Here is a 15,000-nt window from a genome sequence, read left to right on the forward strand (position 1 = left end):
GGGCTTCTGCGGGCTGTGCTGGGCTCTGCTGGGCTGGGCTCTGCTGGGCTCTGCTGGGCTCTGCTGGGCTGTGCTGTGCTGGGCTCTGCTCGGCTCTGCTGTGCTGTGCTGGGCTCTGCTGGGCTGTGCTGGGCTCTGCTGGGCTCTGCTGGGCTGTGCTGTGCTGGGCTGTGCTGTGCTGGGCTGGGCTCTGCTGGCTGTGCTGGGCTCTGCTGGGCTGGCTGGGCTCTGCTGGGCTGGGCTCTGCTGGGCTGTGCTGGGCTCTGCTGGGCTGGGCTCTGCTGGGCTGTGCTGGGCTCTGCTGGGCTCTGCTGGGCTGTGCTGTGCTGGGCTCTGCTGTGCTGTGCTGGGCTCTGCTGGGCTCTGCTGGGCTGTGCTGGGCTGTGCTGTGCTGGGCTGTGCTCTGCTGGGCTGTGCTGGGCTCTGCTGGGCTGTGCTCTGCTGGGCTGGGCTGTGCTGTGCTGTGCTCTGCTGGGCTGTGCTGGGCTCTGCTGGGCTGTGCTGTGCTCTGCTGGGCTGTGCTCTGCTGTGCTGGGCTGTGCTCTGCTGGGCTCTGCTGGGCTCTGCTGGGCTGTGCTGTGCTCTGCTGGGCTGTGCTCTGCTGTGCTGGGCTGTGCTCTGCTGGGCTCTGCTGGGCTGTGCTGTGCTGTGCTGGGCTCTGCTGGGCTCTGCTGGGCTGGGCTGTGCTGGACTCTGCTGGGCTGGGCTGTGCTGGGCTCTGCTGGGCTCTGCTGTGCTCTGCTGGGCTGTGCTGTGCTGGGCTGTGCTCTGCTGGGCTGTGCTGGGCTGTGCTGGGCTGTGCTGGGCTGTGCTTGGCTGGGCAAAAGAGGACTCCCCACTTACCTGGACCCCCCCCCCTCAGAGGATCACTGGCACCCAGAAGAAGAGGGAAGTTGAATACTTTTCCCTGTTCATCTCTCTCTGACTCTAGCTCTTTCCTAGAGATCAGCAGGCTGTAGGAGACCAAGATCAATAAAGGCTGAGGCCTCAGACGGTGTGGGACTGTGGAAGAGTGGGCCCCCCTCCCCCGTTGGAGTACTACTAAGACCTCCTAATTAGAAGAGTCCAACGAGGAGTTGAGGTAACAAGACCTCTGTCGATCTATTTTGGTTTTATTATGAACCATCTACCTTGACTTGTTTGAATCTTTGCTGTGTCTTAGGAATATATTGCCCCGCTGATTGAAGGCTGTGCTGCAATCATCTTAAACCCAGCCCTCAAGTTCAAGGATGCATGTTATAGTGTTTTTCAAGTTTAAGGACAGAAAAATGAAAATAAGTCAACTTAAAATGGTATAATATGACTCAGTAACAGTGGACCCCACAACTCATGGAGACCTGACGAGTGTGTGTCTGACACTGGTCTTCTAAAAGCACTCTGATTGACCCAAATTAAATCATTAAAACCAGAATGCTGATTTATGACCAGTTATACTGATCTAATCAAAACCAAAATGTGCCTTCAAGTGAAAAGACTGCAACATTCAAAGGATGCAAGGTTAAAATAAAGTCACAGTCACATTAATAACAATAGAGGCTTTACAAAAAGATCAACAAGATCGCCATCGCTCATCGTTTAAAGTCAGGTCAAAGATACACATGCCCACATAGCAGCGGGTCCGGGCCAGATCCGGCATCAAGCCGGCACCTCTGGCCTACTCTGGCATGGCAAATAGTATGTTAGCCAGATTTGGGCCAGGTCTGGCAGTGATGGCACCGTTTATGATATGGCATGCCAAATGTGGGCCAATCGTGGTTAGGTGTATGTGGCCCAGATCTGTAACAGACAGGTCTGGGCCAGATCTGGCATCAAGCCGGCACTTTTGGTCTATTTCTGACCTGGTAAATAGTATGTTAGCCAGCTGTGGGCCAGGTCTGGCAATGATGGCACCGTTTATGTAATGGCATGCCAAATGTGGGCTATTTGTGGTTAGTTGTATGTGGCCCAGATATGTACCCTGCCTGAAAAAAAGTCAGACAAACCATTAGACATATTCTATTGGTTTCTAATGGTTCCTGGTGGTTTCTAATGGTTTCTAATGGCTACTTATGTTGTCCTAATGGTTTGGTTTGTTTTTCTAAGGTTCTAATATCTCCTACACAAATCTACAGGACTTCAACGGTCCCTACTAACGTTTCCTACGGGAGTCTAATGGTTCCTACAGGAGTCTTCTATAGGAGTCTTAATGGTTCCCACATAAGTCTTATTGGTTCCTACAGGCGTTTCTATACACTGAAACAAGTCAATCTAAGAATAAATAATTGTAACATAATTAATCCTGTGATAATAACAATACAAAACAAAGTTTGTCTCTAGACATGAATATATCAAGTTGTGAATTATTCTACATTTGTTCAAAACACAAGTCATTTTGATTGTTTTCCCTAACAAGCTGTATGTAAGCGGATCAACAAATCTTCTACACTTTGTATTTACTCCGACTGCCCTCCCCCTGTGGTGCATTCTGGGTATTCGCGCCAAACGCCTGAGCAAAGACAGAAGGAGAAATTTGAAAAATGGGAGACTGAACTGTTAAGGTAAGAATTTAGTTAATGTTATTGATATAGTTGGTTACTTACTACAATCTTTCAGGTTTTACATTGTTGTAGAAATAAGTAAAATAACTGGAGGCACTTGATGTAATTTGTAATTAACAACAGTGGCTTCAACAGACTTCTGTGTAACTTGAAACAAATGTTAGCAAGTTTTAAAATACTTGCTTCAAATGTAATTTGAACCTGACGTTTGCAAGTGACTATAATTTAAAGTAAGCATGGATGTGTTTTTTCTTTCACATTACGTTAATCAGACAGCGCTGGGTGCCGGTTTATGGCTGCAGAACCAGAGTGATAGAGTAAACTAACGTTAGTATGCATTTCTATCTATGGCACTGTGCAGAATCCCTCTCTAACGGCTAACACCGGGGGGTTAGCCGTAAACCAGGGGCGTTCGCGGCACACGGCACCCCTTGGTAACGGCTAACCGTTAACGGCTAACATCGTTAGCGAGGCAGTAGCCGTTAGCGAGGGGCGCCTGGTGCCGCGAACACCCTCGCTAACGGCTAACACCAGCCGGTGTACGGGGCTACCCCTCGCTAACGGGGGTTAGCCGTTAGCTAACCCCGTTAGCGAGGAGTGTGTAGCTGTAAGTCGGGCCGTTGTGTGTTGGGTTTGTTGTGGCCGGTTTTTGGTCGCAGCGGTGGCGGCTAACTAGCAGGTAACTTAGCCTACATCTAGGTTGTTAAGTTAGGTCTGCTTGTTAGCCACGAACCGCCGCAGAGGGCAGAGCGAGCCAACGCTGCAGGTGATACACCGCGCCGAGTTCTCAAATAGAGAGCCCACTGTAACAGGGGGCAGAGTGAGACGCGTGCTGCATAGACGATCTCTTTAGTGGTCAGTTTACTATGTCATTGTGTGCTTATCAGATGATTTATCGTGTCAAGCACACTGGTGAAGGTATGCAAAAACAATTGTTGTGGGGAAGTGGACACATGTTAGATTATTTCAGTTTATGGACCAGACAAAAAGTAATTTTTGGGGGCAGAGATTCTGGTCTTTCACTGAAAAAATGTTGTGACAGCCCAGTCTAAAATGCAGCACAAGTAAGCCTGATGAGGCTGTCAGAATACAATGCATGACTCTGTTCTGTTTTTGTTGCTCTGTGTCTCTGTTATTCTTTTTTTCTGTATCTCAAGATGTTTCTCCATCTCACTTCTGACCTCTTTTGCAGATCAAGAATGAATTATGGAGGATCACACTAAAGCCACTACAGTTCACATTACTGGGGAAGTTGGACCAATACACACCCAGGCTGTTGAGCCTCTAAGCTGTTGGGAAGAAACTTGATGAGACCTGTGACATGGTAAATGAGGCATGTACTCATTGCAGTTAAATAGTTAGTTATATATTAGCATTCTGATGTTTGTACTTAGCATGATCTCCTTTCTTTTTTTATAGCACAACAGCATTGAGTCCAGAAGAGAGGCTGTGATCAGAGGCCTCATTCTCTATCTTGGTGAAAAACAGAGGAGCTAATCAAGGCCTACAAGGTAAAGAAAACTGTTTCAAAGCCCAGCCTGTTTGAGATGAGGTTGTGCAATCCAGAATAGCTGATGGCTCAGTGGTATTTTAATTCTTTTTTTCTTTTTTTTTTTTTAAAGAGTGCCTATGTAGAAATGGATGGAATGTTATGATTTTAGCATCTAATTATTAATGATTTAGTAAAAGTTGGAAAATCATCAGATGTGGATGTTATCCTGCACGGAGAGCAGGCTGCTGCTAGCACTGCTAACGGTAGCCACACAGCATGTCAGTGGTCAGAGAAGATGACACATTTCATTAACATAGTTCAGTTCATCAATGTGTGCCACTAAGTGCCAACTATATCAGCATTTGGTTGTTGAACAGTGGGATCAATGGTATCTATCAAACAGCTCCTCATTTAAATAAAAACGGAGTTCAGTTGTGTTCAGTGATGATGGAGAAGCTGCTGCTGCCGAGCTAAATGCCATCCCAATGTCTGACAATGCATGGAACATGACGTATAGCAACAGCAAAAATATTAACAGTAATGATAGCAATAATAATTATTTGGGGGGGTGCAGCTGTTATTTTCTTCTCTGAGGGGGGATGTTGTAGAAATTTGTTTGGCAAGATCTGCAAGCAGGCTGATGTGAATGTGTGAGTGATGTGGGTACTGAATGTGGTTATGCATTGCTCCGGTCGAGCACTTATACCGGTATGCCAGTTTACTCTGACACAGGCTACATCCTTATTTTCATTTTCTATGTCGAGATACTGCCGGACTCGCTGCCACCTTTTACACCAGATTACACTATTTCTGGTGACGACAAGCGATGTTTGAAACATTTACATGACCAGTCGTTTAATCAGGAACATCCCTAGTGCTTTATATGTGTATTCTAACAACTTAAATTGCAGCAATGTGATTGCATTCGTCATCACAAAATTTAAATAAAGTAAAAAAACTGTTAAATAGTTTAATGAATTTCTTTTCCATTCAATGCATGGGGGGGGGCATGTTAATGGCCAAACACACTGATGGCTGTTGGAATGTAGTGCCAATCATATTTATTGGCTAGTCATCAGATGTGTCACTTGTGAACTGTACTGTGATATTCATTAATTTGTGTGTTTGTATGTGTGTGTCTGACTTCTGATGCCACAGACCAAGAAATCGAGACCAGGATTACAAAATGGTTGCAGAAAGCACCTGATGGGAACAGCGGAGGAAGTGAGTAAATGAGAATGATGGACAGTGAGAGAAGCTCTCATGCGTAATGCATTTTAGACTTTTGATCTGAACTCTCTTCACCTTTTGTAAGGTGCTACTGCTGGTGGAGCACATGGAGACGTGATGTTTCTATGCATGGTGTGAAAGTCTATGCCAAGTTGTTTTGTCTAAAATGTTCAGTGTTGGTTTTTAAACTGAAGATATGGTAGTGAATGTTAAATTCATAATGTTCTGTAGACTCTTGACATGTTGTGTTTGCTGACAGATATGTTGTAAGTATATGTTAAGGTATTATGCAACATTCTGCTGCATTGTATGTTTTTGAACAGTCTATGCTAGTGGCTCTCAACTGATGGGTCAGGACCCAAGTGGGTCGTACATGTGAATGGAAAAATCTCAGAGTTTTATTTTGAAGTCTATAATTTCTGATACTATGCTTTTATTATAAAGGATGTGTGTTTACCATGAATGCAGCATGGCTGCAGTCATATACTGCCAGCTATACAACTTTTCAGTGTTAAAATGTTGCCGCTTTTTGAATTGTGAAAAAAGTGCTGAATGTTCCGATGCATATTGCACTTATCTGATAACACTTTGCATTGATTATTCAATATTGGAAATGTATTTTGGAAATTAGCTGTGAAAATAAAGTCATTTGTATAATTGTACCTCTGTTGTTTTTTAATCCGGGCCAGATGCAGCATGGATTAGACTGACGTCTGGCCCAGCTCTGGTCCCCATGGGGCACTTGCACTTGGCTGACATACTGCAAAGAATGACGCCCCCCCAGTGGCCCAGATCTGGTTTGCCAGAGCTGGCTTACACATGGGCCAGTTCTGGACCAACTGTGTGTGTTTGCAGTTGGCCCAGAGCTGACCCATGTGTGAGCCAGCTCTGGCAAACCATATCCGGGCCACTGGGGGGGCGTCATTCTTTGCGGTATGTCGGCCGAGTGCAAGTGCCTTATTTGGGCCAGAGCTGGGCCAGACCAATTTTGCTATGTGGGTGACTGTATCTGTCAGAAGTAACACACTGAAGTGAGACAGAGGGACAAATACAGGAATGTACTAATTGCTGGTACCTATTTATAGACAGTAATGTGCACTAAGCACAATGTACATTTGAATTGCTTTAATTCAATTAATCCTAAATGATGTATTAAACAAGGCAGACTTCAATATCCTGCTGTCCTGAACTACACACAACACAAGCTCATCAGAGGCACAGACACCACTGGTTCAACTCTAAGGAAAGAAACTCATTAAAGGAGAACTTCGGTCGATTTAAACATGCAGCTTCATTGCTCAAGCTACCCTTGACTTGCCAGTACCGAAGACGCGAACACATTTGGTCCAACCATTACAGAGCTCCGTGAACGGAGATGTAGCATTAAACGCTAACAGCATGGGGTCATAACTTTACACTGTGTTTTAAGCATCTTAACATGCTCCACATCTCACACCAAAAGTTATGCAACATCAGCAGACACCTTAGCACACAGCACTGTAGCGTGTATGACTCAAACTGAGTAAAAAAGTAGTTAAAACAGTGTGTTTGTGCAAGCAGCTACTTACCTGTTTGTTGACATCCGTGTCTTCCGGTAGCTAGACCAAACTAGTCGATCCGTTGAGCGTGCACTTACTCCCTCACTGGCGGAGACGGAAACATAATCCAGCATTTTCGTGTTTCTGTTCATAATGTACATGTCCATGTTACAGCCTGTCATGAGCCATGAGCCTTACAATAGCCTGTTAAGCCTGTTAAGTGCACACTCGGTGGATATACTAGTTTGGTCTAGCTACCGGAACACACGGATGTCAACAAACAGGTAAGTAGCTGCTTGCACAAACACACTGTTTTAACTACTTTTTTATTCATTTTGAGTCATACACGCTACAGTGCTGTGTGCTAAGGTGTCTGCTGATGTTGCATAACTTCTGGTGTGAGATGTGGAGCATGTTAAGATGCTTAAAACACAGTGTAAAGTTATGACCCCATGCTGTTAGCTGTAAACGCTAAGTCTCCGTTCACGGAGCTCTGTAATGGTTGGACCAAATGTGTTCGCGTCTTCGGTACTGGCAAGTCAAGGGTAGCTTGAGCAATGAAGCTGCATGTTTAAATCGACCAAAGTTCTCCTTTAGCATTAATGTTAATGTTCACCATCAATACTCGTCCAAATGAGAGACAATGATTTTGACAAACCTGTTTCCTCCAAAGCCAGTCAGGTCCTCCAGAGTCACAGGTGATCTCTCCTCCAGTGTTAACGGCCCTCAGAGCAAAGAGACGGAGGTGTAACGCTAACCTGCTTCCACCTTCTTCATCCTTCAGTTTGGATGGAGGTGGTCGTCACCAACCGGCCTTCCAAGACTGTCATCTTCCCGTGCTACATCAACACTTTAAAAATATAATAAATTACTTATAAGGCTCCATAAAATTATGTTATTGATTGTATTCATCAACAAGTTATCGATCAGTGACTTTAAAACACATGTAGGAACACATGATGTATTTCATGTCTCTCTGACCTCAACACTTCTCTTCTAAACTTCTAAATTACTTGTATTCTTTTTATATGTTGGCTCTCTTCAATATTTCAAGTTTTACTCTCTTATATCTTTTGATATCTTCTTATATCTTTCACCTTCAACTTTTGTTAAGTTTCTTCCAGAAACTCTCTTCCAGGCTGTATTAGCATTAAATGATTCACTTTATATTGAACTGCCTTCTCCACACACAATTTCACCATCAGCCACATTTCATTCATAAACTCATTACATTAGTCATGACAGACTCAGCATTTGTCTGATACCTGTTCAGTATTTACTCTGAACTACAGGCAAATAAATACATATAACAGTAAGTCACTGTCTTTGGAGGTTAGCTTTACTGTGGAGAACAAATGATAACTGTGTCGAAGTCCCTACTTCAGTTATCAGATTAAATTAATTGATTTGAAATTGGTTAGAATTAACTGATATTTATTTAAGTTAACCTTGTCTGGTCAAAATTGATTATTTTCCTACAGATTAGTCAAAGAGCAAAAGGAATTGAGGTGGTGCCCCTATTCTGCAGTGCTTTATTCAACTCAAGCAGGGCCGCTTCTGTCTCTTTGGGGGGCCCTATGCAAGATGCTGTTTGGGGGCCCCTAATTTGTCAAACTAAGATGGATGGAGTCCTTTAACCCTTTCAGGTGATCCACAGAGATCCAACCATCTGTTACATTTTTAGAGGAAAACAGGCTGGAGTCCTGAAAACCTCTCAAGTTAACATCAGACATCTTCAGCTGGTCAGGTTGAGCTTGTCTTCTCAGCAGCTAACCAGTATAGTTACTATAAGCATGGCTACATTTTTAGCTTAGCATTTGCATCTCTGACATACACTGGGACACTACAAATGGAAAACGTTTTAGACGAGGTATTACCGATCAGCTATTATAAACTTTAAGATCTTAAAAAATATTTATTTTACATGTGTAAATATTAATTATGAATCATGTATCATGTGTCATATTTGGTGCTTTATCCTGTCTTTGCAGTTAATTGGTTTAATTACCTAAAAATGAGGTCCCTGTTAGCAGCAAAGCATTAGTTGCCATTGCTGGCTGCTTGCACATGCGCAGTGAGCAAAGTGTGCTTAGAGTGTGTGTTCCTGCTTCTAAGTTCACTTTGCTAAGTTAACTGAAGCACATTCTGTTGGTAGATGTGCATTTTGGGGTTAACCCTGAAAACTTCACAGGGCATTATTTAGACCTTAGTTTCACATAACTAAGCATGATCCTAATGAGGTCCAGAGTTTGAGACCCCACTCGGATTATGGAACCCAAAACGTGAGTGTGCTGTCATGGATTTGGCCCCACCATGTGATAAAGACACACACACACACACACACACACACACACACACACACGGTGCAGCCCCCCCTCCTGACTGAGACAATGGTCTGAGCAGACTGCAGCAGTTAAAGGAGCAGGACGCTGTATTTTCCAGATTTTATACTTTCCTCTCTTTCCTTTAAAATAAATAACTTTAGGATTCTGACATCATTTATGTTATTTTGAGACGTCACACATGAAGATTTGAACATTTGATAAACAGTTCAGTGCTCCTGCAACGATCCAATCACTGCTGATCAATCTGATTTAAATGATTGATAAGTGATGTTTGACCTTCAGAGACAACAATAAAACCACAACTTTAACTTCATGACGTGCTGAAGTTAGAAAGAGAACAAGAGAAAACTGAACGTTCATTGTTGACAGACATTTGACTCCAATAATAAATAAGAGCAGCAGAATGATCCTTTACAGACGAGGTGACCCCGCCCCCCCATCAGCAGGTGAGATGGTACAGTCCACCCCCCCTCCCTCCTCCTCTCATTGAGCTGAATGAATGAGGGAGTCAGTGTTTGTGCCAACAGAGACTCTGCAGCAACGCATTCCTCCTCTCCACATTTATTCTCACACAGGGAACCGGTCTGAGTCCAGTTAGTCCCAGTCCAGGTCCAGTCCAGTTCAGGTCCAGGTCCATTCAGCTCCTCAGCCGCTGGTCGCAGACATGAAGCTGCTGCTGCTGTTGTTGCTGATCGAACGAGCTGCAGCTCAGCAGAGAGGTGAGAAACTTTCCCTTCACTCACTTCTGTTAATCTGCTTCTGTAGAGGTCAGAGTTCTGATGGGTTCTGCAGAGTTCTGCTGGTGGAACTCTATGAGGTGTGATTGGTTCTCTCACATGAGGAAAAAGATTCTTCACTCACATGTTTCTGATGAAAACAGCTTGAGCAGAAGCTCAACTTGTTTGGAAGATCAGTTTTTTATTTAAAGTTTGTTATGATTGAATTGTTTTATTTCAATGTTCCAGCTGTTTTTTCTTGGATGTCCATGAATTCATGATCAATGAGGACAAACTTAGTTTTCAGTTTTTCAAAGACAAATCTGAGATATTATTGTTTGTTACAAACTTAGGCTCAGAAACAGAAAAACTGCATCAAAGGGGATTAGCTGTTAGCTGTTAGCTGTGAGCTCTGCTAGCTGTTAGCTCTGTTAGCTCTGTTAGCTGTAACACAGAGGAGAACAATGTAAAATAAGATGGATGATGTCACATCTGGCATTTGTCCCTCAGTTGTGTCTGACAGGCGCGCTGACGTCTTCATGAAGTCTAAACAGAATTCAGGTTTTGGTCCTTGACTTGTGACACACTGATCCAGGATCATCAGTGTAGTCTGGTTGTCTTCAGCAGTCAGAGTTTATGTTTGGACTCATTTCACAGAAATATTTCACTTCAGAAAATTAAACGGTCACATGACTGAAACGTCTCCACCACTAAGAGTCTTACTGCACAATTACTATCCAGGTTTTCTATAAACTGATCAATGTACAAGTAGTAAAGTAAGAGTTAGAACAGTGTGTAACTAAAGTGGCTGTAAAGACGGACTAGTGAGTAGATGAGTCTCCGTGTTCGCTGTGAGGACGTTTAATGTCCCCGACAACCTCTGTAGTCTCATTCAGACACTCGTTAGCAACCGCTAACTGTTTCTAACATTTCAACAAACTCACAGAAACCAGAAGAAGAAACGAGTTCACTCATTTCTGGTTTTAGGACGACGGACTACAGACTGCACTGGAGGGAAATGTGTGTGTGTGAGTGTGTGTGTGTGTGTGTGTTTGAGTGTGTGAGTGTGTGAGTGTGTGTGTGTGTGAGTGTGTGTGTGTGTGTGAGTGTGTGTGTGTGTTGAGTGTGTGTTTGTGTGTGTGTGTGTGTGGGTGTGTGTGTGATTGTGTGTTGTGTGTTGTGTGATGTTGTGTGTTGTGTGATGTTGTGTGTGTGATGTGTGATGTTGTGTGATGTGTGATGTTGTGTGTTGTGTGATGTGCGTGTGTGTGCGTGTTTGTGGTGTTGTTGTTGTGTGGTGTGTTGTTGTGTGGCGTGTTGTTGTGTTGTGGTGTGTGTGCGTTTTTGTGTGTTGTGGTGCGTGTTGTGCGTGTGTTTTGTGTGTGGTGTGTGTGTGTGTGTGTGTGAGTGTTTGTGTGTGTGTGTGTGTGTGAGTGTTTGTGTGTGTGTGTGTGTGAGTGTGTGTGAGTGTTTGTGTGTGTGTGTGTGTGTGTGTGTGTGTGTGTGTGCGTGTGTGTGTGTGTGTGCGTGTGTGAGTGTTTGTGTGTGTGTGTGTGTGTGAGTGTTTGTGTGTGTGTGTGAGTGTGTGTGAGTGTTTGTGTGTGTGAGTGTTTGTGTGAGTGTGTGTGTGTGTGTGTGAGTGTTTGTGTGTGTGAGTGTTTGTGTGTGAGTGTGTGTGTGTGTGTGCGTGTGTGTGTGTGTGTGTGTGTGTGAGTGTTTGTGTGTGTGTGTGTGTGAGTGTTTGTGTGTGTGTGTGTGAGTGTGTGTGAGTGTGTGTGTGTGTGTGAGTGTTGTGTGTGTGTGTTTGTGTGCGTGTGTGTGTGTGTGTGTGTGTGAGTGTTTGTGTGTGTGTGTGTGTGTGAGTGTTTGTGTGTGTGTGAGTGTGGGTGTGTGTGAGTGTTGTGTGTGTGTGTGTGTGTGTGTGTGTGTGCTGTGTGCGTGTGTGGTGGTGTGTGTGATGTTGTGGTGTGTGTGTGTGTGCATACTGATCGTATTGATGAGGATCATCAGACAGACAGACTGAATGTCCTGCTGAGACACAACCTGTGTGTGATAATTACTGTTAACAATCACACCCCACCCTCTTCCTCTCCCCTCCCCTTCCAAAAACCCTTAAACCCCCTCACCCACATTAACTCCCCCACAGAGCTGTGTGTGTTTGTGTGTGTGTGTGTGTGTGAGAGAGAGAGAGAGAGAGAGTGGGGGAGGGTCAGAGGTCATTTGAACATCAACAGGCTGATTTAACACATTCCAACAGACTGAGTGAATCAGCAGCTTCACTGACTCGTTATCAGTCTGATGATGAGTCACCTCATTCATCAGTTGCTGGTCACATTATATATGAATTCACCTGTGATTCACCTGAACTCTATGCGCGTGTGTGTGTGTGTGTGTGTGTGTATGTGTGTGTGTGACATGCGTCACTCTCATGCTGCTCGATCGTTTGTGGACAGAAACGACCAGGACGAGATGCAGATCCTATTTTAAACTGGAGAACAAAACCAAGCTGAGTGATCACGAGTGAAACAACGAGCTCCTTCTTCTGAAGCATTTAGCCATGCTAACTAACATGCTAACTAACATGCTACAGCTACCGACCTGCTCTGATCTGGTGTCATGTCTCTCGGTCCTACAGCCCACTGAGAGGATGTGACTGTGACTTTGGGTTGTGTCAATAAAACTGATTTGATTGGCAGCGATGGTCGAGTGAACACACACAATACGCTGCAACACACTCAGAGCCCCCTGCAGCCAATCAGAGCAGAGCTGTGTCTCCACCAAACAGCCTGAGTGTAGACTGAAGGTCTGTGTGTGTGTGTGTGTGTGTGTGTGTGTGTGTGTAAGACCACCCAGTTGTTGTGATCACACCTCCACAGCTGATCACACAAGACAGTAATTAACGTGTGTGTGAGTGATCAGTTTGAGGGGCCGTCCAGACGGGCGAAAACAATCTTTTTTTGTTCATATTCCAGCCTGTAGGTGGCGCTTTACATTCATCAAAACGGAGAAGAAGAGACGGAGCATGCACAGTAAGCTTGTGCGCTGTAAACAAACAGACAGTAGACAGAGAAACGGAACACAACAAGAAGAAGATGAAAATGGCGAGTGCAGGGAAACCAGAATTGTTTGTGTGGACCGATAATGAGGTCGAACTGCTGCTGAGACTCACACTCAACTACAAGGAGAGGAAGTTACAAGAAATACGAACACGAGCATGTAGTCCGCTATTGTTGTTGTTGTTGTTATGAGACGTCGCGGGGTGGGGCGATGGCTTCATCGTTTTGGAAAGTATGCAGATTCACCGTCCACACGAGAACAGGAGGGCTGCGTTTTTGGATTTTTCCATCCTGAGACCCGTTTTTAAAAAAGTGTGTTTTCAGGATCCGTGTGGACGGTCGGCCAAAACGATGCAGAACATGTGCGTTTTCACAAAAGAGTGTTTTTGTGTGGACGGGGCCTCAGTAAACATTGACAGTCTCAGATCTTTTCATTGATCAAAGTGATGGTAAATTGTTAGAATGTATTTGAAGATTTATTGATTAATGGATGAAACGAGCTGATCTCATCCAATCAGTTTCAGAGTTAATGTGAATCAGGCTGTGACATCATCAGTGGAGAATAATGACAGTCAATCAGTTGATCAGTTATTGATGAAGATGACTGAAACAGTGATTAAACAGGTTGACCTTTAACCTCTGAATCAAGTTTAGAAGTTTAATTTCAGTCGTCAGTGTTTCACAAACGGAGGAGGAAACTTCACTGCCAGGTTTCAGACATTGACTCACCTGAGAGTTTACCTGCAGGACACCTGATCTGTCTGAGGCGCTGCTGACTGTCCCGACTAGAAAACATTGAACAAAGAGTTCATTCATTCACTCATTCAATAGTTAGCAATGTGTTTCAGGATGCTGACAGTTAGCGGTGTGTTTCAGGATGCTAACAGTTAGCGGTGTGTTTCAGGATGCTGACAGTTAGCGGTGTGTTTCAGGATGCTAACAGTTGGCGGTGTGTTTCAGGATGCTAACAGTTAGCGGTGTGTTTCAGGATGCTGACAGTTAGCGGTGTGTTTCAGGATGCTGACAGTTAGCGGTGTGTTTCAGGATGCTGACAGTTGGCGGTGTGTTTCAGGATGCTGACAGTTAGCGGTGTGTTTCAGGATGCTGACAGTTAGCGGTGTGTTTCAGGATGCTGACAGTTAGCGGTGTGTTTCAGGATGCTGACAGTTGGCGGTGTGTTTCAGGATGCTGACAGTTGGCGGTGTGTTTCAGGATGCTGACAGTTAGCGGTGTGTTTCAGGATGCTGACAGTTAGCGGTGTGTTTCAGGATGCTGACAGTTAGCGGTGTGTTTCAGGATGCTGACAGTTGGCGGTGTGTTTCAGGATGCTGACAGTTAGCGGTGTGTTTCAGGATGCTGACAGTTAGCGGTGTGTTTCAGGATGCTGACAGTTAGCGGTGTGTTTCAGGATGCTGACAGTTAGCGGTGTGTTTCAGGATGCTGACAGTTGGCGGTGTGTTTCAGGATGCTGACAGTTAGCGGTGTGTTTCAGGATGCTGACAGTTGGCGGTGTGTTTCAGGATGCTAACAGTTAGTGGTGTGTTTCAGGATGCTAACAGTTGGCGGTGTGTTTCAGGATGCTAACAGTTAGCGGTGTGTTTCAGGATGCTAACAGTTAGCGGTGTGTTTCAGGATGCTAACAGTTAGCGGTGTGTTTCAGGATGCTGACAGTTAGCGGTGTGTTTCAGGATGCTGACAGTTAGCGGTGTGTTTCAGGATGCTGACAGTTAGCGGTGTGTTTCAGGATGCTGACAGTTGGCGGTGTGTTTCAGGATGCTAACAGTTAGCGGTGTGTTTCAGGATGCTAACAGTTGGCGGTGTGTTTCAGGATGCTGACAGTTGGCGGTGTGTTTCAGGATGCTAACAGTTAGCGGTGTGTTTCAGGATGCTGACAGTTAGCGGTGTGTTTCAGGATGCTGACAGTTAGTGGTGTGTTTCAGGATGCTAACAGTTGGCGGTGTGTTTCAGGATGCTGACAGTTAGTGGTGTGTTCAGGATGCTAACAGTTAGTGGTGTGTTTCAGGTCTGTTCCCTGCCATCTTGAATTTGGCGAGTAACGCAGTGATCAACACTAACGCAACATGTG

The 15,000-nt window shown here is 44.7% G+C and overlaps 1 protein-coding gene and 1 long non-coding RNA gene across 3 annotated transcripts in view; both read left to right on the forward strand.

Annotated features, from left to right (window-relative positions):
• The first annotated feature begins 2,473 nt into the window (after positions 1 to 2,473).
• LOC115569715 (uncharacterized) lies at positions 2,474 to 5,921 on the forward strand. The gene is made up of 4 exons (XR_003981615.1): positions 2,474 to 2,537; positions 3,730 to 3,861; positions 3,957 to 4,048; positions 5,188 to 5,921. It is a non-coding gene; the product is annotated as an uncharacterized LOC115569715 (long non-coding RNA).
• Positions 5,922 to 9,675: 3,754 nt separating this feature from the next.
• Positions 9,676 to 15,000, forward strand: part of lama1 (laminin, alpha 1) — a 39,629-nt gene continuing 34,304 nt past the window's right edge. Inside the window, exons 1-2 of one of the 2 annotated variants that reach the window (XM_030397898.1) lie at positions 9,676 to 9,861; positions 14,938 to 15,000. The exon at positions 14,938 to 15,000 is cut by the window's right edge and continues 108 nt beyond it. In XM_030397898.1, coding sequence (XP_030253758.1) covers positions 9,807 to 9,861; positions 14,938 to 15,000 — 118 coding nt within the window. In that variant the 5' untranslated portion in view covers positions 9,676 to 9,806. The remainder of the gene's footprint in view (positions 9,862 to 14,937) is intronic. The other variant, XM_030397899.1, reaches the window with a different exon arrangement.

The sequence above is a fragment of the Sparus aurata genome, chromosome 19 (assembly GCF_900880675.1).
Source record: "Sparus aurata chromosome 19, fSpaAur1.1, whole genome shotgun sequence".
Taxonomy (NCBI): Eukaryota; Metazoa; Chordata; class Actinopteri; order Spariformes; family Sparidae; genus Sparus; species Sparus aurata.